The sequence below is a fragment of the Gorilla gorilla genome, chromosome 10, assembly GCF_029281585.2.
Source record: "Gorilla gorilla gorilla isolate KB3781 chromosome 10, NHGRI_mGorGor1-v2.1_pri, whole genome shotgun sequence".
Classification (NCBI taxonomy): domain Eukaryota; kingdom Metazoa; phylum Chordata; class Mammalia; order Primates; family Hominidae; genus Gorilla; species Gorilla gorilla.
In genome coordinates this window covers 135,152,222-135,176,013 of record NC_073234.2, presented here as the reverse complement: position 1 = coordinate 135,176,013, position 23,792 = coordinate 135,152,222, and the positions used below count along the sequence as shown (strand labels likewise).

At 42.6% G+C, this 23,792-nt stretch overlaps 1 protein-coding gene across 14 annotated transcripts in view; it reads left to right on the top strand.

The window, feature by feature from the left end:
- CIT (citron rho-interacting serine/threonine kinase) overlaps nt 1-23,792 on the top strand; it is a 191,759-nt gene that overhangs the window by 108,201 nt on the left and 59,766 nt on the right. For all 14 annotated transcript variants that reach the window (XM_019038831.3, XM_004053984.4, XM_004053983.4 and 11 more), the window contains 5 exons: nt 1,867-1,962; nt 8,294-8,410; nt 10,642-10,751; nt 11,797-11,971; nt 17,105-17,302. In XM_019038831.3, coding sequence (XP_018894376.1) covers nt 1,867-1,962; nt 8,294-8,410; nt 10,642-10,751; nt 11,797-11,971; nt 17,105-17,302 — 696 coding nt within the window. The remainder of the gene's footprint in view (nt 1-1,866; nt 1,963-8,293; nt 8,411-10,641; nt 10,752-11,796; nt 11,972-17,104; nt 17,303-23,792) is intronic.

Genomic DNA, 23,792 nt, shown 5'->3' with positions numbered 1-23,792 from the left:
AATAAGCGGATTTCTTCATCCGAGTGTATCTTGCCACCCGCCGGAGTACCTTTGTGGTTGTGACTTCATTTATTAGAAGGTGCCTTTTGCTCAAGAACCCTGTGCTTAGGCTGCAAAGTATCTAGGAGGTGGGCAAAGAGTGGTCCTTAGTACCATTATGTAATGATGATGCCTGAACATACATCGCCAAATGTCATTGGCTTTCAAATATTTGCTATTCTGATAAGAACTTTCAAAACAGATAATGGTACAGTCAGTACAGTAGAGTCCTTGGCCTTAGTAAAAGAAGTTACTGCAAGAGATCGTTTAGCCAAGTACATATAGAACCTTTTAAAATATGTTTTTATTAATCCTGTTTATTTTCAACTCTTCAAGATCACATCTATTGAATTGCGGTAGATCTTGTGCACCTGGTCTTAAGATTGAACTTTAATTGCCCTCAAAGCAAAGCCAATGCTTGGAGACTTTAGAATATCAAAAGCTTAATCACTAACATTTTAAGTGTGTGTGAATCTCAAAGTACTTTTTCACCCCCATTTTATGAACATATCCTATATAATTTCCTCATTCTTCAAAACCCTCATAATTGCTTCCACTTCAAAGAAAAATTTCATAATAGTATAAAGAGTTGAAAACTTGGAGTAATGACTTGATATTAGTAATTAACTGATGGGTCCAGATTCAAAAGAATTAATATAGATGCAGCTGTGCATTTACAGAATGTTTTAGTGAATTGAATGCTGCCTTTTATAAGGTCAGTTTATAAAACATTGGCAAATGAACTGCTGTAATTTTCAAGTGAATTACAGTTTTGTTTAAAAGCTGGAAACTTGGTCAGGCATGGTGGCTCATGCCTGTAATCCCAGCACTTTGGGAGGCTGAGGCGGGTGGATCACCTGAGGTCAGGAGTTTGAAACCAGCCTGACCAACATGGTGAAACCTCGCCTCTACTAAAAATACAAAAATTAGCCGGGCGTGGTGGCGCATGCCTATAATCCCAGCTACCTGGGAGACTGAGACATGAGAATTACTTGAACCTGGGAGGTGAAAGTTGCAGTGAGCCAAGATTGCGCCAGTGCACTCTAGCCTGGGCAACAAGAGTGAAACTCCGTCTAAAAAAAAAAAAAAAAAAAGCTGGAAACTTAATGATAAAAGAATTAAGAGAACATTAAATGTAGGCTATTTATATTACTCCAGATTCTCTTCTAATCTTTAATATGTCTGTACATTTTTATGTCATTATTATCAGTGTATTATATGTTTGTCTTTGTCCCCATTTGCATTGTATCATATGAACATTATATCACATGCACATCTACAGATAGTCATATATGCCACTTACCAGTCAGTTAAAATCATCATTCAAAACTTGAAGTGCTTGGATCATAACATTAGTTTTCCTTTTTAGCTAGGGTTCTTGAGCAATAATTCTGTTAATGAGGAAAATACAAAGTATTTTTTAAAATCATAATCATATATTAAAATGACTTTTCTCATTTAAGGCTCAAGATAGTGGTCAGGGCTTTGTCATGTACTAAACTTTCCAATGTTGCCTTGTTACTCTTATTTCTCTATGCAAAGATGAAGAGCTGCCTTTGTTCGACCTGTCACACTGACGTATTTGTGGTCTCAGGCCTTACAGCCCACCAGCTATGTGTGTATGTGTGTGCGAATACTTGGACTTGGAAAACCCAGGGCCAAGGCATGGTGGTGGTTTCCTTCCCAAGAGCCTTAGGCTAGTAATGGAGGACCAGATGCCCGTTACCGGTGGTACCTGTACCAAAGTCATGTTTCCTGTGAATGTCTAACGTGCATTGGCGGTGTCTTGCCCTCTGCACACCTGACTGTCTTTTCTTTTGTGTCTAGGAGCTCGAAGAGAAACATCGGGAGGCCCAAGTCTCAGCCCAGCATCTAGAAGTGCACCTGAAACAGAAAGAGCAGCACTATGAGGAAAAGATTAAAGTAAAGACATTTTCTGATCTTCCCTGGCCTTGCTCCTATAGTACCATGTAGCTTCCATCTCTTCCTGGGCCCTTGTGGCCATTTCTTGCTGGACCAAAGTACTGTTTGGGGTGAATAATATGCTTATTCCATGGTGAGAGATTTCAGGGTGTTACTTATGTGAAGGATTGGAAATCTGAAGTTCCAAAAAAAAACTTTTTTTTTTTTAAATGTGGTCATCATTTATCTCAATTTCATCTTTAAATTGATTTTTTAAACTCATTGTCATTTAATCCATGATCATTTCTATAATCCTTTTTCTTTTTTAATTTTTGTGGGTACATAGTAGGTGTATATATTTATGGGGTACATGAGATGTTTTGATACAGGCATGCAATGTGAAATAAGCACATCATAGAGAATGGGGTGTCCATCCCCTCAAGAATTTATCGTTTGAGTTACAAATAATCCAATTACATTCTTTAAGTTATTTTAAAATACACAATTAAGTTACTATTGACTATAGTCACCCTACTGTACTCTCAAATACTAGGTCTTGTTCATTCTATTTTTTTGCAGCCATTAACCATCCCTACCTTCCCTACAACCCCTTCTATGCTTCCCAACCTCTGTTAACCATCCTTCTATACTCTATGTCCATGAGTTTAATTAAGTTGATTTTTAGATCCCACAAATAAGTGAGAATATGTGATGTTTGTCCTTCTGTGCCTGGCTGATTTCAGTTAATATAATGATCTCCAATTCCATCCATGTTGTTGCAAATGACTGGATCCCATTCCATTTTATGGTTGAATAGTACTCCATTGTTGTATCTGTACCACATTTTCTTTCTTTTTTTTCCCCTTCAACTTTTAAGTTCTGGGGTACATGTGCAGGATGTGCAGGTTTGTTACATAGGTAAACAACGTGTGCCATGGTGATTGGCTGCACAGATCAACCCGTCACCTAGGTCTTAAGCCCAGCATGCATCAGCTATTCTTGCTGTCTTCCCGATGCTCTCCCCACCCCACCCCCGCTGACAGGGTTTGTGTTGTTCCCTGCCATGTGTCCGTATACCACATTTTCTTTATCCATTCATCCGCTGAGGGACACTTGGGTCATTTCCCAATCTTAGCTATTGTAAATAGTACTGCAGCAAACATGGGAGTGCAGATACCTCTTTGATATACTGATTTCCTTTTCTTTCCTTTCCAGCAGTGGGATTGCTGGATCATGTGACAGCTCGATTTTTCTTTGGCTTTTTCTTTACAATTTTACTTTGCCTTTAATTTTTCTGAGGCTTACTGTATTGTGTCTAAATGTGGATTTCTTGGCTAGGTGTGGTGGCTCATGCATATAATCCTAGCACTTTGGGAGGCCGAGATGGGTGAATCACTTGAGTCTAGGAATTCAAGACTAGCCTAGGCAACTTGACGAGACCCCTGGCTCTACAAAAAATACAAAAATTAGCTGGGTGTGGTGGCACGCACCTGTTGTCTCAGCTACTCAGGAGGCTGGGATGGGAGAATTGCTTGAACCTGGGAGGCGGAGGTTGCAGTGAGCTGAGATTGCACCACTTCACTCCAGCCTGGGTGACAGAGAGAGACCCTGTCTCAAAAAAAAAAAAAAAAAAAAAGTCTGTTTCTTTTTACTTATCTTATTCTGCTTGAGATTTACTGGGCTAAATATATATAATACGTATTATATATTATGTATAATATATAATACGTATTATATATTATATAATATATAATACGTATTATATATATGTATTATATATTATATAATATATGTATTATATATTATATAATATATGTATTATATATTATATAATATATGTATTATATATTATATAATATATGTATTATATATTATATAATATATGTATTATATATTATATATAATAATATATAATATATATAATATATATATTATATATATATTTAGAGACATGGTCTTGCTCAGTGCAGTAGGCTCAAGTGATCTTCCCTCCTCAGCCACCCAAGTAGCTGGGACTATAGGCATATGACACCATACCTGGCTATTTAAAAAATGTTTTTTGTAGAGATGGGGTCTCCCAGGCTTTTGAGTAGATTCATATCTTTTTATTTATTCTAGAAAGTTAGTGGTCATTATATCTCAAATATTGTCTCTTCTCCCTTCTCTCTTTTCCTTTTAAGAATTTGATTGGGGCTGGGCACGGTGGTTCACGCCTGTAATCCCAGCACTTGGGTGGCAGAGGCGGGTGGATCACCTGAGGTCAGGAGTTCAAGACCAGCCTGGCCAACATGGTGAAACCCCACCTCTACTAAAAATACAAAAAAATTAGCCAGGTGTGGTGGCGTGCACCTGTAGTCCCAGCTACTTGGGAGGCTGAGACACGAGAATCTCTTGAACCCAGTGAGCAGAGGTTGCAGTGAGCCAAGATTTCACCACTGCACTCCAGCCTAGGTGACGAGTGAGACTCTGTCTCAAAAAATAAAAAAATAAAAAAGAATTTGATTGGGCATCAGTTAGATCAGCTCCAATTTAGCCTTTTTAAATATTTTCTATTTCTTTGTTTCTTTGTGCTACATTTTGGGTAGGTTCTTCTGACATATTTTCCAATTTGCAAATTCTTTCTTAGCTGTGTCTAATCTGCTGTCCCATTGAGTTTTTTTCTTTTCTTTCTTTCTTTTTTTTTTTTTTTTGAGACAGGATCTCACTCTGTCACCCAGGCTGGAGTGCACTGGTGCAAGTCATAGCTCACTGCAACCTGGGCTTAAGCAATCCTCCTACCTCAGCCTCCTGAGTAGCTGGGACTATAGGTGCATGCCACCATGCCTGGGTAATTTTTAAATTTTCTGTTGAGTTTTAATTTCGGTTGTTATATTTTTTACTTCTAGACATTCTATTTGGGTCATTCCCAAGTTTGCTAGATTATTTAAGACAATCATCTTCTGTTCTGTGCATTCATTTTCAAGCCTAACTTTTCTTTCTTTAAATGTACTGAGCATAGTTATTTTATCATCTGTACCTGACAACTCCACTATGTGAAGTATTTGAAGGTCTGCTTCCGCTCTGTTGTTTCTCTTGGTTCTTTGTCATGGTGACTGTTTTATTTTCCTTGGAGAATTATTAATGGAAATTCTTTGAGGCCTTGGATGAAATGTGTGCCCACCTTGGCGGGTGATCAGGGGCTTTCATTTCTGCCTTTTCTTGACCACAGAGGCTATAAAAACTGAAACTCAAGTTAATTTGTTTCAGTAAAATATCTCAGGTTAAACCCTTCTTACCTCTCCCTGCTTCTGTTTTACTTAGTTTTTGGCAATTTCGTACTCTCTTGCCAACTTGTAGGTGCTTTTGGGAAAATGTTTTTTATATTTTATCTAGCATTTTAAATCATTTTCAAGAGAAGGGCTGGCCTGACATGTAGCCCACTATGCTATTAGAAATGGCTGCCGCTCTATCAATTTCCTTTAAAATCACATCCCATTTTCATGACGATTTGGATCAAGCCTTTAATTCATTCTTATGTCCTTGAGAATCAGATGCTGTTTATTATATCTTGAATATTGTCACTTCCCCTTTCCAACCAGACATTGCAGGGGGATTTCAATTTTTGTGATATCTTGTTATTGATTTGGTTGGTATTCTCAAAGAATTGAGTGGTCCTTTCTTGGAGAATCTAACACGTACATGCTCACACAGTATCATCACCATCACCACCCTGGCATCTTTTACCGCTGGCGTTATTTTTGGTCGTTTTTCAGTAAAAGAAATATAGGAGGCCAGGCACAGTGGTTCACATCTGTAATTTCAGCACTTTGGGGGGCCAAGGTGGGCAGATCGCTTGAGTCCAGGGATTGGAGACCAGTCTGTGTAACAAAGTGAGACGCCCTTCTCATCTTGTCTACAAAAAATACAAAAATTAGCCAGGCAGGTGGCACACATCTGTAGTCCCAGCTACTTGGGAGCCTGAGGTGGGAGGATCGCGTGTGATCAGGAGGTTGAGGCTGCAGTGAGCTGTGGAAAGACATATGGGAAAACAACCCAGAAATGACCTCAAAGTGTTCTCCTGTGACCCCTGGTACTTCAATTGTTAGAAAATTGTGAGAATGTATACAGTAGTCCACTGGCACCTTTGCATGATGAAAGTAACCCTTTGTGAAACATATTCTATGATTTGGTGATATATTGATGTTCCTACCAAAAGCCATATTCTATCTTAAATTGATTTAGATGTCTTTAGTGGAATCTCTTATTTCAAATAAACATTTTGCTCCCCTTCTTCCCCATACATCTTGTTCATCTTTCTGCCAGTTGAACCCTATGAAAGCTAAGAGAGATCCGTATGTTCTTTTATTTATCTGTTTATTGTTTTGAGACAGGTTCTTGCTCCATCACCCAGGGTAGAATGTGGTAGTGTGATCATAGCTCACTGAGGCTTCAAACTCCTGGGCTCAAGCAATCCTTGCATCTTATCCTCCTGAGTAGCTGGGATTACAGGTGTACAACACCATGCCCAGCTGATTACTATTTTTTATACTTTTTGTGGAAATGGGGTCTTGCTATGTTGCCCAGGCTGGTCTCAAACTTCTGTCCCCAAGCGATCTCCACCTGTGTCAGCCTCCCAAAGTGCTGGGGTTACAGGCATGAGCCACCATGCCTGGCCTAATGCGTACGTTCTTGATAGAGGCTTATCCCTTCTAGCTCATACTTACCTCTTATCGGTATCCTTCTTGACCAAAGTTGAGGTCTTATTTTGAGCAGAGGCATCCTGAAAATGTATTTCATTGCTTTAGCACCTCATAAAATATAAAGGGCATATGTGGTCTAGATATTATGTGGTCTCTGCTAACTTCTAGATGGAAAGAAATTTGTTTTATAGATCCCGAGGAATGTCAGGGAAAGATCTGTCTTTCTTCCCTACTGGAATCTTTATGAAACCATTTCTTTTTAGCCTGTTCTGCTTTGTGTTTCCTGTTCCAGCCTCTATCAGGCCATTTTAGTAATAATTATGATCATACCCTCGATTCTACCCTGTTCTTGCTCATAATTTTAGAATCATGCTCAGACATCCAAGAGAGTGGGCCATTTCTCATCCTTTTGAGCTTCTTCCTTTCTCTCATGACCCTGTTCCCACCTTTTGGTCTTCTCTTCCAACTTCCATTCTATTTTTTTTTCATCAGTCAGTTCTAGTTTAAAGACCTCTTTGAAATCTGTTCTTTCCTTTCTTTCTCCTGTGGACTCCCTCCCCGCTGACTGGCTCTTTTTAGGGACGTCGTCCCCATGAGCTGTGACAGTCCTTTCACAATAGACGTTGGAAAGGCAGATTTTAGCCCTCTCTGTGACCCCAGCTCTTTCAGCTTTATTCCCAGGATCCTGTTGTCCTCCTTGATGTCGTTGGTGTTCTTTGGAAAAGTCGAATGGAGCCTCTGTGGTGAGGAACGTAGGGTTGTGGTCAAAGGCTCGGGTATGTTATGATGTTGTCTTCTTTTTTCCTTCCTTTTTGCTTGTTGTTTTGGCAGCTCGTAGGGCTGTGTGTGCCCCAAAGAACATTAGATCAAGTTGGCGATTGGTGATACCATTACTGTTTTATGTTTCCTCTTGGGAACAGTAGGTGCTTACAGTGGCATTCTGAGCACTGAGAACACATGATCTCTCTTCCCCTGGGAAAGGTTTCTTTTCCCAGTGACTTTTTTTTTCTCCCCCTAGTTGGATCAGAGGAAAGAACCAGGGAAAGAGGCATTTTTTTCTTTCTTTTATGTTGTCTTTTTAATCTGTTGACCATCCATCTACGTTATTGGTGGCCAAAAGCCTCTTGTCCCTGGTTGTTTCTGAGCATCATCCTTGGTCACATAGACTTCCTCTGTCTTCGGCTTCTCTCCCTCTTGCACACAGCCCAGGAGTATCTAGAATTAATTTGTATAAATTGGGAGTGAGGAATATTCTGAAAACTACGGGTGCACTGGCGAAGAAAAAGTTGTCCCCAGGTAATATCTGCAGATTATAAGAAATTTATTCTCTAGGTCTGGATCTAGAGCAATCTTGTTTCCTCCTCCCTTCTCATTCTGGAGTCTGCCTCATTTTGAATATATCTCTCTGGTCTTTGGGCTGCTGATTTTAAAATAAGTTCTTGGTTCAAGTCAACCTGTTACTTGCCATTGGATGGTAATATTTGACGTTTTAATCTTATCCTGATTGATAAGCGGACTTCCAGTTTTTGCCTTCTCTTTGCCCCAGAATTTGGAGACCTCGGGCCTCTCCCCTGCTTTTCTCCTCTTTCCTAGATTTTCTCAAGTGTCCCCGTTTAGTCTTCCCTCCTCAGCTTGGCTCCTGAGAACATTTGCTGCTGCTTTTGTTTTTGTAGGTGTTGGACAATCAGATAAAGAAAGACCTGGCCGACAAGGAGACGCTGGAGAACATGATGCAGAGACACGAGGAGGAGGCCCATGAGAAGGGCAAAATTCTCAGCGAACAGAAGGCGGTAGGTAGAAGGAGTTGCCAAGCCAGTGTTCAAAGGAGGGTTTTTGAAATATGCCAAGAATCACCCCTGATAAGACTCTATTTCACCTGGTGAAATTCCTTCTGTTGAGTCCTGTGGAGTTGTTGGTAATAGGAGGCTTTCTCTGAAACTGTTTACTTTCCTAAAAGCAACTGAGGTGGTGGCTCTGGATGGCCAGTTTTGTGTTTTTCAAGAACTCATGCTGTTCTGCTATCTGCTAAAATACTGTCCTTCTAAATGCCCTTGACAAAATGGCCAGTGGCTCTTGGTCTTCCTGCTCTTTTTTTTTTTTTTTGAGGTGGGGTTTTGCTCTGAAGCCCAGGCTGCAATGTGGTGGTGCAATCATGGCTCACTGCAGCCTCCAACTCCTGGGCTTAAGTGATCCTTCCACCTCAGCCTCCCAAGTAACTGAGACTACAGGTGCATGCCCCCATGCTTACCTAATTTTTAAGTTTTCTGTAGAGACGAGATCTTGCTATGTTGCCCAGGCTGGTCTCAAACTTCTGGCCTCAAGCAATCCTCCCATCTTGGTCTCTCAAAGTGCTGGGATTACAGGCCACCACTCCTGTCCCTACACTTCTCTTCTTTTTACTTGCCTGTTTGTCTCTTTTCTAATCCACGTAGGCAGTTGTTTCAGAAACTTGTTGCCCCTAAGGTTTACCTGTGGTGCTTATTTATCTGCACCCCACCAAGACTTACCATATCAGAATCTCTTTTTTTTTTTTTTTTGAGATGGAGTCTCACTCTGTCACCCAGGCTGGAGTTTAGTGGCATGATTTCAGCTCACTGCAACCTCCGCCTCCCAGGTTCAAGTAATTTTCCTGCCTCAGCCTCCCGAGTAGCTTGGGATTACAGGCATGTGCCACCGTGCCCGGCTAATTTTTGTATTTTTAGTAGAGACAGGGTTTCACTATGTTGGCCAGGCCAGTCTTGAACTCTTGACCTCAAGTGATCTGCCCACCTCGGCCTCCCAAAGTGCTGGGATTACAGGTACGAGCCACCGTGCCCGACCCCACATCAGGATCTCTGAGGGGAGATCCTGGGAAATTAAATTTTTAGTTAGTACCCCCACACCCCAATTCTTATGATTTTTTGAGTTGGGGAAACTTTGCTGTAGAGAAGCTGTCCCCAACCTTTTTAGCACCAGGGACCGGTTTTGTGGAAGACAATTTTTCCACAGGGGTGGGGGGATGGTTTTGAGATAAAACTACCACCTCAGACTATCAGGCATTAAGGCATTAGATTTTTTTTTTGTTTTGTTTTGTTTTTGAGATAGAGTCTTGCTCTGTCACATAGGCTGGAGTGCAGTGGCGCAATATCGGCTCACTGCAACCTCCACCTCCCGAGTTCAAGTGATTCTCCTGCCTCGGCCTCCCGAGTAGCTGGGATTATAGTCATGTGCCACTGCACCCGGCTAATTTTTGTATTTTTAGTAAAGACAGCATTTCTCCATGTTGGCCAGGCTGGTCTGGAATTCCTGACCTCAGGTGACCCACCTGCCTTGGCCTCCCAAAGTGTTGGGATTACAGGCTAAGCCGCCGCGTCCGGCTGGTGGCATTCGATTCTTATTAGGAGCACGCAACCTCGATCCCTCGCTTGCGCAGGTCATGATTGGGTTCACACTCTGAGGAGAATCTAATGCCACTGATCCCACAGGAGGTAGAGCTCAGGCAGTAATGCTCGCTCGCTGGCCGCTCACCTCCTGCTGTGCGGCCTGGTTCATAACAGGTGGCAGACCGGTAATGGGGTACTGCTCTGTGGCCCTGGGGTTGGAGACCCCTGCTGTGGAGTCTAGAGCAATGGTGGCTGGGTGAGAAGGAATCACTCAGAAAATGACAACCCTCGAGGTGGTGATAAATGCGAATGTGCAGATTTGAGTTAAGAGACTCTTGCAGGCCCAGGTCACATGCAGATGAGATGGGGTTTAACAAGGCCTGATTACTCCCAGGATGTTAGGTTCTTGAATAGGTCCTTATGTCTGTTTTAAATGCAAGCCACTTAGCCAGTGTGGGGAGATTTCATCACTGAAAAAACAACCAAGTACCATCCATTTGAGTGGTACCATCTGTGATCCTCAGAGTACAGACTAGTTGAGTGCCTTGTTACCTCTAGCCAAATTGCCATCATTTCAGATGAAACTTTTACCCTGGCCCGCACTGCCCCTATTACTCCTGTTCTGGTGTGTGAAGTTTCATAGGTGCCCTGTGTTTCAGATGATCAATGCTATGGATTCCAAGATCAGATCCCTGGAACAGAGGATTGTGGAACTGTCTGAAGCCAATAAACTTGCAGCAAATAGCAGTCTTTTTACCCAAAGGAACATGTAAGTATTCAAATTCTAACTGCCCTACATTATTACACTTTGGTCTCCTCTCCTGTGGCATAAACTCCCTTCTTCTGTTTGATGGAGCTGGAGTGGATTGAATGACTTCTGTAGCTCAGCCCAGCCCTCAGATACTTACGTCATCTTGCCCTGTCTTAAGTGGTCTCACTCTGCCACTTTTGAGTCGGGTTTTCTTAAATGCCTTCAATTACCATCACATTACAGAGTGTTTTGCTCTCTCTAATGAGGCTATTTATAATTTGCTTGTGGAAAGCTGCAGTTCTTGTCCCCTAGACTTGCATCCTGTAATTAGTAAGAGGTAAAATTGTGTGTGCCCAGTTGGGCCATCCATTTAGTTGTCACTAGGTTAGACCCTAGGGAAGGAAGTTTGGGGTTCAGCAAGGGCTGTGTTCCAGGAGCACTTTGATCTGAATCTTTTCCCCCAGAGAATTACAATCTCCAGGATTTTTTTCCCCCTTAGGTTTCTCTCTTCAGAGATCTCCCAAAACAGTCCCATCTTAATCTAAACCAGCTTAGTAGGCTGTGTTTTGGGTCTTTGAGTCGTTCTAGGTTTTGATACTTCTAAGCAGTTTGCTGGAGAGGTGAAGGAGATCTACAGAGAAGTAGAAGGAATACCATTCTTTCTCCTTGGTCCTTTTTCTCCAGGGCCTGCCTTCATGAGTTACTGGGGTGCCCTTGTACAATAATCTAAGGAGGCCCCCTTCTGTCCCTACACAGACTCACAGAAGAAATAAACAGGCCTGTCAAAGGAGTGAAATGTTAGTATCTCTTGCATCCTCCTGGACCTTACTTAATCCCATATGTGAGGGACTGACACTGAGTGGTGATGAGTAAATGGTCCCCATGTTCGTCATGCCGGGATCATGCTTATGAGGCCAGATCAGGAGACAGCTAACCCAGGAATGGCCCTAGTCCACTTAGTGAGGAGACATGTCTAACTCCGCGTCCGTCTACCTCCCGTGGAAACGGGCTCAACCCTAATGAGACTGTGATTTTGTTTGGATCCTCCCACCACCCCCACCAGGAAGGCCCAAGAAGAGATGATTTCTGAACTCAGGCAACAGAAATTTTACCTGGAGACACAAGCTGGGAAGTTGGAGGCCCAGAACCGAAAACTGGAGGAGCAGCTGGAGAAGATCAGCCACCAAGACCACAGTGACAAGAATCGGCTGCTGGAACTGGAGACAAGATTGCGGGAGGTGAGAGCGAGGAGTGATCTCCTGGGAGGATTTGCTGGGCGATTCGGGCTCTGAACAAGCCAGCTTTTGAGCATAGATCAATATCTATGCAAGAGACATTGTGCTTGGTGGTTAAGGGGGCAGACTTGAGGCAGGAGAAAAGGGTCTGGAGGCAAGGAACCTAAGGCCAATTCATGCTGAATCAAGGAAAAACACCAAGGTTTATGGGCAGGGAATCTGAGGCCCTTGTGCTAACCTCTTTTTTTTTTTTTTTTTTAAGAGAGAGTCTTGCTTTGTTGTCCAGGCTGGAGTGCAGTGGTGCAATCTTGGTTCACTGCAGCCTCCGCCTCCTGGGTTCAAGTGATTCTCGTGCCTCAGCTTCTCGAGTAGCTGGGACTACAGGCGCCTGGCACCACACCCAGCCAATTTTTGTAGAGACAGGGTTTTGCCATGTTGACCAGACTGGTCTTGAACTTCTGATCTCAAGTGATCCACCCGCCTCAGCTTCCCAAAGTGCTGGGGTTACAGGCGTGAGCCACCATGCCTGGCCAATTTGTGCTAGCTTTCTAAAAGAGAAAACACCAGGTTCTGTGGGCAGGGAACCTAAAGCCCATTCCTGCTGACTTCCCAGAGCTGGATCGAAAGGAAAACACCTGGGGCTGGGGGGCAGGGAACCTGAGGCCAATTAACGCAAACTTCCTAAAGCTGAACCAAAAGGAAAATCCTCATCTTCCCACGCCCCAGTAGCGAAAGATGGAAGAGGCTACTCTCCCTGCAATGCTCCAAAAGATGGAAGACTACTCTCCCTGCAACCCCCTTCCCCCACCTTCCACCATTGCTCAGATGGAAAGGAAGAGCACCTTGGATGGGCGGTGGGCCAAGGAGGGACTATCCCTTCATCTGCATAGGGCACCAGTTCACCTCAGCCTGCAATTAGCCACAGACCAAATCCTTTATTCAGATAAGGAGTAACCAATAGGAACCCCAAAAGGAGTACTTAAAACCCAGAAAACTTTGTAACTGGGACCTTGAGCCACTTGCTGGGGCCACTGCCACCCTGTGGAGTATGTTCTTGCTTTAATAGATCCCTGCTTTCGCTGCTTCATTCCTGTGTTTCGTTCCTTTGTGACTTTGTGCGTTTTGTCCAATTCTTTGTTCAAAATAGACAACTTAGACCCCAGGCCCTCCTTCTGGTAACAGACTGGGCCATGGGGATCTGGGTTAGAATTCCACCTCCACTCCTTACTGGTTTTATGACTTCTTACTAGTTTTGCAAGCTGCCTCATCTCTCTGCTGGGCTTCAGTTTCTTCATCTGTAAAATGTCAGTGATAATGTATCTCCTTTATAGGGTCCTGAGGGGAGTGTGTCAATTTGTGCATCTGTCAAATGGGAGCAGAGCAATTCCTCCTTTATCAAGATGTAATGACAGCCCCGTGTCCTAGTCAGAGCTTAGCCATGGTGGCCCAGTGCTGGTGGCAGAGGTCTGTCTGTGGCACAGATGGTGGCACCATCTGTGACGGTGGAAGATTAAAAGACAAAACCAAATTTAGGTGTGATTGATGAAAGGTAGCTCTCTTCAAAAACATAAGGAAGCTGGGAAGAGTGGCCAGGTTTTGGGGAGGAAAATACAACAAATTGGGTTGTAGACATGTTGAGGTTGATTGAAGCCATAAGGTTACATTTATGTAGTCACTGTATATTTGTCAAATGCCTGCTGTATGCCAATTTGTAGCCTGGGTCTACAGTGGCGACAAGACAGACCTGTTCCTGACACGAGGGCTTTTAGCCTAGCAGCAGGGTTCGCTGGCACCAGCAGAGACACAACTGGAGTTCAGGATAGTGGTTGTTGGAAGCTGGACACCCAGGCTGGGAGGGAAGATACAGTGTCTCATGTAAAATAGTTGCTCAAATATTTGTGATGGAATTTTTCAAAAAGCAGATGATCTTTCTTAAGGAAGGGCCTGTTAAGCAGGCAGCGGTCTGAGGTCTAAGCCTTGGGTAGTACTCATGTTTATGCATGTCTTTATTTGTCTTGGAGTATTAAAATGAAGTCATTTCTCCAAGGGACAGTAACAATGTGTTATCTCATGTTTTTTAGGGGTTGTCAAGGTGTGAACTCCTCCATTAGGGTCACCTGGAGTGTCTGGTTTTATTTTCATTTTTTCTAGCAATGGGGTCTTGCTATGTTGCCCAGGCTGGTCTTGAGCTCCTGGCTTTATTTATTTATTTATTTTTCTTTTATTATTTCTTAGGTCAGGATTTCTCAGAAGGAGGATATCTGGCTTTAAGCAGTCCTCCCTCCTTGGCCTCCAAAGTGCTAGGATTACAGGCATGAGCCTTAAGCCTTAGGCGATGGTTTAACTTTTATTATCCAGGCTATGCTTTCACTCTTCTGTAAGTTTAACAGGAAGATCACGGGAGACTCGCCCTTAAGTTTGAGTCTAAACAATCCAGATGGACTTCTCTAGCTTGGGGGCCTTGACTGGCTGTCTCTTGCCTTCCCTTTGCACAAATGTTCCTCTTAGGAGCCTGTCCTGCTGCTGTAGCTCATCTGGGCTATTAAAGTGTCCCAGGGAAGCTGTTGTTTTTCACTTGAATCAGTAGAGCCAGCCCCTCAAGGATGGTGAGAGAAACTTCAAACGTTTCACGAGAGGTTCAGGCTCTATATTCTCCCTGGGAGTTTTGCAGTTTAGCTCTAAATATAACCAGATCAGTCCCTCTTCTTTTGGCCACATGCTGCTACTGAGATTGAGGGCAAAGGCCTCCACCTGGAGTTTGATCCGCCTTAAAGGACCTGGGCCTTCCCCCAACTTTGTGTGTGCAGCGTTAGCTCTTCTCTAGCCAGGTGTGTGGAGTCACAAAGATGCAGGCTCCTGGGTTCTTCCTTCATTGTATAGCATCCAGCTCCCGCTCCTCCCCTTGAGTCACTGTCACCTGCCTCTCTTGGTTTTGCCAAATGGCATCGGAAGCATTTTCAGGCTTGCTAGTAGAGGTCCACTCTGCTGTGACTGCTGGTGTTTTAGTAAGACAGAAGGGTACAGTGTTTACCCTGTACATGGTCAAGTGCAATGGTCAGGACACGTAGGGATGTTGCAGGAATACAGCAACATGTTACATGGACTCTTGAGCCAGACTTTCTGGGTTTGAATGCGAGTCCTGCCTTTTAAAAAGATTTTTATAGCTGTGTGACATTTGCTCAGTTACCTAATCTCTCAGTGCCACAGTTTGCTTATCTGTAAAATGGAGGTAATAGTAGTACCTTCCTCAGTGAGTTGTTCTGAAAATGAAATGAGTTAATTCAGGGCCCAGTGTGTTGTGAGGACCGTATTTGCTGCTGTGACATCATCGTCATCACCATCATCACTAGAGAGAGATAATAGCCATGGCTTCAGCTGTCACTGATTTGTTAAGGCCTCCCGGATCCAGGTTGCCAATCCAGACCTTTCTTTTGAGTTTCTGACCCATTGTCTTACTAGTAGACTACTTATTAGTAGACATTAGACATCTCCACTTGGATGTCTCCCACAGGGCTCAAGTTCAACATGTTAAGACTGAATTTCTTATCTTTTGCCTCAGACTGGCCCTTTCTCTCCTATTCTGTCACAGCAATGGTCTATTTGTGTAATTCACCTGTCCAGAAATGTGGGAGTCATCTTTTTTTCTTTTTTTTTTTTTTCTGAGGCAGAGTCTCACTCTGTCACCCAGGCTGGAGTACAATGGTGCAATCTTGGCCCACTGCAACCTCTGCCTGCCAGGTTCAAGTGATTCTCCTGCCTCAGCCTCCTGAGTAGCTGGTACTACAGGTGTGTGCCACCACACCCAGCTAATTTTTTGTTATTTTTAGTGGAGACGGGGTTTCACCATGCTGGCCAGACTGGTCTCGAACTCCTGACCTCGTGATCTGCCCACCTCGGCCTCCCAAAGTGCTGGGATTACAGGTGTGAGCCATTGCACCCGGCTGGGAGTCATCTTTGACTCCCTTATGTCCTTTGTTCTCTGCCCCACATCAAATTCACCACTAAATCCTGTTGGTTTTCCAGGTTACATCTTTTGCAAGTGTTTCTTCTCTTCACCCCTATGGGCGTCGGGATGTGGGTGCCACCTTTTCTAGGGAGGAGCCTTCTCTAACCCTCTGAAGCTGGGTTGGAGGTCCCCTTTTTATCCCCACAGCTTTCAGGGCACAGCTCATCACAGTGTGTTCTTCTTGGCAGTCCCCTTAGACAGCGGGCTGTCTGAGGGCAGCAAGCATCTCTGAGTTGCTTGACATTGATCTTTAGGACCACACTGTCCATGTTTGTCAGGTCAATAGATGTGTCGTGGTCTCCTTCACCCCCATACCTTTGGATGTCTTGCTTCCCCTGCCTGGAATTTTCTTTCACCTCTTACCTGCTTGTTTGACTCCTGCATATTCTTCAACAGAATTTAACAGATCCAGAGTTAGCTCCTCTACCCCTCTGCGGTATTCCTGCAACATCCCTACATGTCCTGACCATTGCACTTGACCATGATATATGGTCATGGTTGGTTTTCATTTTTCTCCCCACTTGAAGGCAGAGACTGTCTTTCATCTCCATATTCCATTTTCCACAGAAATTGCTGAGTAAATTTTTGTTAAATGAATGATGAAAGATTGAATAGATAGGTGGATGGATGAGCAGATGGAGGGAAGAATGATTAACTTCTAATGTGACATTAAAGCAGATTACCTAATAAGGACACATCAGAGAAAGCGTGTTTAAAATAAATAGAATTCAGTCTGTTGCTTCATTTACAATCAAATTGAAAAGATGTCCTTGTTACTAATATGTTGTTATTTATATCTGCTTAGCTTTAAATGTTTTTCTAATAAGAGTAATCATCATCATTTTCATTCATGATTCTTGCTGTGTGGCTTTTCCTTTTAAAGTCTTCCCAGGCATTTGAATATATGTAAGTAAGGGGTGGTTAGGAGATATAGCCCTTCCCTGTTCTTACTCCTGTTGAATTCAGAGATGCATGGAAGTCAGGCCCATTTTGTTGCATTTTCCTCTCCTCTATCGAGTGCCGAGAAGGTGGTTCCAAGACCAGGTTTCAGCTGCAGGTTGAGTAGCAGGTCATGTCTTCACTTTCTCTTTTGTTCAGACCAAGCAAGGGTTTATCTCTCTCTCTCTCAGGTCAGTCTAGAGCACGAGGAGCAGAAACTGGAGCTCAAGCGCCAGCTCACAGAGCTACAGCTCTCCCTGCAGGAGCGCGAGTCACAGTTGACAGCCCTGCAGGCTGCACGGGCGGCCCTGGAGAGCCAGCTTCGCCAGGCGAAGACAGAGCTGGAAGAGACCACAGCAGAAGCCGAAGAGGAGATCCAGGCGCTCACGGTAGGTCTGGGGAGCAACATCTTCAGGTTGCTAAAGGCCTCAGCTAGGATGAGTATGGAACTGGCACTGAGTATACTGGCTCACCCTTAGAAATTCCAGGAGGGAAAACATGATCCACAAAGATATTCAGTGGCTAGGAAATTGGCTTACATAGGCTGCTTCTTCACTGGAACTAGTAGATGAGCTTGGTTGGTTATATTCAAACTTTTCTTAGTATCTTGAAAAGTTCCTCCTTTACTTATATATTTTCCTTCTTTTGAAAAAATCATCATTATATTTTAAAGTTTGGTTTCAGTTTGTTTAAAAGTTTGTTTACCTTGGCCTTCTACTTTAGTTTTCAATAATCATTTAAAATAATAATAATAATCTTATATCTTATAGTAGTTTTTCTACCATATTTTTACTTTTTGTTTTAGTTAACCTTACTCATGTTACTTCTTTTTTTTTTTTTTCAAGCTGTAGATTCTGCTTCCTGTCTTTTGTGTGCATCTGGTATGAACTGGATGGGAAAAATTCTACTGAATGAAAGATTCTTTCTCTAAAAGGGACCTGGCTTCCTTGTTCTTTCTGAGAGACTAGTTTACTTAGCTGGAGAGTATTCTCAGGAGGTAGAACTTGGAGCGGGGGTGTTACTGCATTTAAACCTTAGTTCTTTTTAGAAGTCTGAAATGGATTTTTTGTGGGGCCATTTTCCCCACATTTGATCATTCCCACAGAGACTGACCCAGAATAACAAAACTCACAAAAATCTGATATGTGAAATGCCAACTTAACTTGAAGGGGGAAATGCAACTGCCAAGTTGACTAGGGTACTCTGGGTGGCCAATCTTCACATTTTCTTTTTCCCATTCAGGGAAGTATATTTAGAAAATCCCGTTAATCTTGGAAGGATCCCTGGAGGACCTAGACTGTGAGCATAGAAGGCCAAATGAATTTTAATGGCTGGTGTCAACCAAGCTCATACATTTCTCATAGTATCATACTGTACCTGCCAAGCAGACAGGCATACACCTGCCTGCTGGTCAGGGTGCCCTCTCCTGTGGGCCAGTCACAATACAGCTGATTGGGTTTAGTGTTTTTTTAATAAGCCACCTAAATAGGTACCTTATTCAGTCTGACTCAACTTAGATGCTGTCCCCATTTCCGTCAGTGAACATCTCTAAACCTCTCTTTGATTGGGGTTACTTCCGTGGAATGAATGGCCATGTACATTCATTGCTTACAATTTACCTAGATGTAATGCACGTGTACATCTCTATCTATCTATCTATCTATCTATCTATCTATCAATCGTCTATCTATCTATATCTATATATATTTAACGTAGTTTCATTCTTAGAAGTTATTGCCCATCGTTGGGTTTGGGGATCCCAGTAGCTGAACCAAACTGGGAATGTGATCTGACAGTGCCAGGGTCTGTATAGGACCAGTCCAAGGTTTAGTGGCTTCCAGTATGTTTGTGCATCCTAGATTTTCTAGGACTTACACCAAGTTCAGATATTGACTGCACATTTAGGTCCCATAGTCTCTATGAGAACACTCATTAAATGATGCCACATCATGCCCCCAAAATTTGCTTTGGCAGAAAATAACCACAGTATGTCTTTGTGTATACTGTCTTGTTTCACAGTGGACTGAAAACCGCTTGGAAAGATGCAACACAGTAAAACAGAACAAAATAAGAAACAAAAGGCAAAGAGAAAATAAGTCTGTAGAAGAAAAAATGGAGCTAGGAATGAAGTTGATATATAAGAGTTCATGCCAAGAAGGCTTATAGACTTGCTGGAGTTGGGAGTTGGGTGGGTGGAGAGAGAGAGAGAGACAGATAACATTTCTTAGCTTTTAAAGGGAGGCACCTAAATTTCAACCACTATTATATTTAACGCAATGTATATTAATATTTTCCTCCTGTACCTATACCCAACCTCTGAAAGAAAAAGAGACATCAGCAATTTAATCCATATTTAATAAGCCCTTGCTATGGGCCCAATGCTGTGTCTTTAGCTTTTTCTCCCCAGGAGATTGGTCTGTAATTCCTCAAATCCATTTATTTCAGAGCAGCCGAGAAGGACACATTTATCTTGCTGCTCTGTTGGAATTGGGAAGGAGGGGTGACTGTGTATCTTATCCTGGCCCTGTTTGGAAGGAAGAGGGCATAAAATAGAGCACGTGTCACTGCTCTTTATCTATGGGGAAATTAGTCCTTTAAATCCTTTCTTGCTGATGGTTGGAATGTGCTGTGTCTGATGGCTGCTGGAAGCTGAGCACAGCAGCAAGTCACGACTTAATTTAGTTAGATGAGATCACTGCCTCAAAGCATCTTCTTAAAAAAAAAATAAGGAAACAAACCTCCCTTGGTTTAGAAACTAGGGCTCTGTTGCTCTTGCAGATGAAGATGCTGTGGAAAAAACAGGGCTTCTTCAAATGATGGCAGAAGTGCCTTCCTCCAACAGCTGTTTGCAAACCCATCATACGGAAATCCAAACTCCATTTCCATTTGCTTCCGTTCAGTTTCAAGGCTGTGGGCTTTTCCTTCCCCCTTCTCTTGATTATGTTCCATAAACCTGGTTATGGACAGCATGTGTTTGTTGCCTGAATGGGTTAGTTGAATTTGTTCTGAAAAACGTCTTTTCCAAGAAAAAGCGAAAATGGTCCCAAAATGCCATACTTTCCAACTTTCTCATTGTTTGAGACCCAAGTGGAGACCCTGCACAAGGATCAGTCAAATGAAATCAGCTGGATCTAAAATGATCACCTAGGAGATTTGTGAGTTTCACAGCAGGCTGTTTTGTCAATAAAAGGGAATAGTCAAATGTGCTATGATTGTTTAATTGTAAGAGGCAGTCATCTCCTAGCCTGTGAAAGGGAGCAGTTACCTTGTTTGGCCTCCATCCCTGGGCCAAATGAGATGGAGCGCAGTTAAATTAAAGCTCTCAACTGAAGGGTCTTGGCGGTGCAGCTGGGAGGCCTTTGTTGCCGTTTCTAATGCTTGCCTCTTCTCCACTTTCACTTCACCCATCCTATCAAATTTAAACAGAAACATGCTTTTAAGATACTTCCGTACTTATTGCTGGAAAAGAGACATTTCAGCCTGAACTTGATATTTAAGACTCCATCTCAAGGGAGATAATTTGAGTCTGCACACCTTATAGCACACGATGTGTGATGTGGTATAAGCATCACTCTGAAGAGGACCACCAGGCAAGAGGCGTGCTGTGTGCTCTGTGTACACTGGCCAGGCCTCACGAACACATTTTGTGTTTTCGCTCCTCTGTTCTTCTACCGATTCTGTCAAGTGACTAATGTTGAATAATCAAGAGTTGAAAGCTAGAGACACTAATGAAAGGAATCCTTCTCCCTGCATAGCGTGATGATGGGATCCCAAAGTCATCCTCTTTGATTTGTTAAAATCATGAGTCAGTGCACATTCTCATTCTCGTACATAAATATCAAGCCCTCTGTTTAATTAATTAGTAAGCCATCGGCATGATAGCCAAGATGTGAAATCGGGGCACGTAAGGTGACATTCTTGCCTGGTGCCTGCCTTCACCCGGAAAGGGGGTGGGTGCACAGAAGCCTCACCGTTCTAGAATCCTGACTATGGATCCCAGAAGGTGGTCAGACATCTACACGCTTGTTTCCTTTCTTCAGTTCTGCAGATATTTTGCTCCCTCAAGGCTACATTGTAGTTTACTTTTCTTTCTTCTTCTTGTAACTTTCCTGAAAATTAAGGCATAAATACTTCCAAAAGAAAGTATCTCTCTGGTCTTAGGGGCAGACTGGCTGCAGCCTGTCCGTCCACATTTTTGCCACCCAGCTCCTAGGTTAGTGTTTCCCAAAGTGGATCTGTGGACTCCTGGGTTTCCCAAGATCAGATGGTTTTTTCCCTTTTTTTTTTTTTTTTTTTTGAGACAGGGTCTCACTCTGTCACCCAGGTTGGAGTGCAGTGGTGCAATGTCAGCACACTGCAGCCTTGACTCCCGGGCTCAAGAGTGATACTCCCTCCTCAGCCTCCCAAGTAGCTGGGACTATAGGTGCTCGCCACACACCTGGTTAACTTTTGTATTTTTTTGTAAAGAAGAGGTTTCACCATGTTTCCCAGGCTGGTCTTGAACTCCTGGGCTCAAGCAGTTCGCCTGCCTTGGTCTCTCAAAGTGCTGGGATTACAGACATGAGCCATTATGCCTGGCTGTCAGACTGTTTTCATAACAATACTAAGATGTCATTTGACACTTTTCACTGTGTTAATATTTGCACTGATGGTGCAAAAGCAATGTTAGTGTTATTTTAAAAGAAATAAAAAATAAATATTTGAAAAATATCTGTCTTAATTTTTTTTTTTTTTTTTTTTTTTTTTTGAGACGGAGTCTCACTCTCTTGCCAGGCTGGAGTGCAGTGGTGTGATCTCTGCTCACTGCAACTTCCACCTCCTGGGTTCAGGCGATTCTCCTGCCTCAGCCTCCCGAGTAGCTGGGACTACAGCTGCTCGCCCACCACGCCCAGTTAATTTTCGTATTTTTAGTGAGTCACGGGTTTCACCATGTTGGCCAGGATGGTCTCGGTCTCTTGACCTTGTGATCCACCCGCCTCTGCCTCCCAAAGTGCTGGGATTACAGGTTTGAGCCACTGCGCCAGGCCTAATTTTTTTTTTTTTTTGAGATGGAGTCTCCCTCTGTTGCCCAGGCTGGAGTGCAATGGCACGATCTCGGCTCACTGCAACCTCCACCTCCTGGGTTCAAGCGATTTTCCTACCTCAGCCTCCTGAGTAGCTGGGATTACAGGCGTGCGCCACCACTCCCAGCTAATTTTTAAATTTTTAGTAGAGAAGGGGTTTCACCGTGTTGGTCAGGCTGGTCTCGAACTCCTGACCTTGTGATCCACCTGCTTCAGCCTCCCAAAGTGCTGGAATTACAGGCGTGAGCCACTGTGCCTGGCCATCTCAGTCTTAATTTCTAATGTTGCAAGTGTGGGTGGATACTACATAAACAAGAGCTCTTTGGGGTCCTCAGTAATTTTTAAGAGTGTAGATATTTATTCTCTGTAGCACCTAATATCTAATTAACACTCACACATTTCATTGAGAGCATCCAAAGCTTGTCTTATGTGTTTTGCTGTCTTTATGTATATATTCTATTGCATGAGCTTTTGCCTTTTTGTGTATTTGTTTTATAACTTATTTCAAAAAACATAAAACATATGACTTACCATTTTCTTACTGTGACTAGTTCAGTAGTTAAGTGCTTACAGTGTGTCTAGCAACCACAACAGGGTCAGTTCTACATTTTGTGTTTATATTTCATAAACAGTAATAAATCAAAAGCCATAATGACTGTGGTTCATTATATTAACTTTCAGAGAGGATTGCTTGACATTATCCAAAGGCCCCATAATGGTTAATTTTAATGGAAATGGATCAGTATTAATGACTGAAATTTCAGACTCCAGTGGGAGAGTTAAATGAGTTTTTAATGGTGCTGTGTTATTTGAAACTTTGCTATTAATAAGAAAGTGGAATAGGGCTTCTGTCCCTTTGGATAAGCCAGTGAGCTTTTTTATGGTCACCACTTACGTTTTGAAGGAGCTAACTCCACTCTCAGCTTCCTGTTTCTGTTTTTGAGAGATTTCACACCAAATAGTCATTTAGAGCAGAGACTGGCAAATTACAGGCCAAATTTTAGTCTGTCACTGTTTTCTGTAAATAAAGTTTTATTAGAACACATTAGAAACAAGCATGTCCGTTTGTTTACATATCGTTTGTGGCTGCTTTTGCTCTAGAAGGGTAGAGTTAAGTAGTTCTAACCAAGACGATGCTCTGGAAATTTTATGGAAATTTCCTTATCTGGCATTTTAAGGAAAAAATTTGCCGATTCCTGACCAAGAGTCTGTTAACATTAAGGGCCTTATTCTTTCTCTAGGAAGAATCCTTGCCTTTGGTTTTTGGTGATCATGGAAGACACTAAAGGGGGCTGTGTGGTCCTTGGGTCTAGGCTGCTTCTTGGTCACAGATGAGATTTTGACATAGTGCAGATAGCCACAGTCTTACTTTGGATAAGCAGTATTCTTATCTTAACAAAGGAATAAATCTCTCATTATTGCTGGGCAAAAAGCAGGTAGATTTTTAGAAAAAAAATTAAGATCTGTTAAATTAGTCCATAGAATATAGGCTAGTTATTTAGAAAGTCAATTCTAAACAATAACTTTTTATTTATAAATCTGTCTGTGATTCTGTCTATGCAACTATCTATTTTTTGGTATTTTATACATTTTTTAATTGATATATCACAGTCGTACATATTTTTGAGATACATGTGACATTTTGATACATGCCTACAATGTGTAATGATCAAATCAGGGTAATTGGGATATCCATCACCTCAAACATTTATCTTTTCTTTGTATTGGGAATATTATAATTCTCTTCTGGCTATTTTCAGCAACTAATCTATTTTTGTTTTGTTTTGTTTTACCATCTCTCCAGGGCTCTTCATTC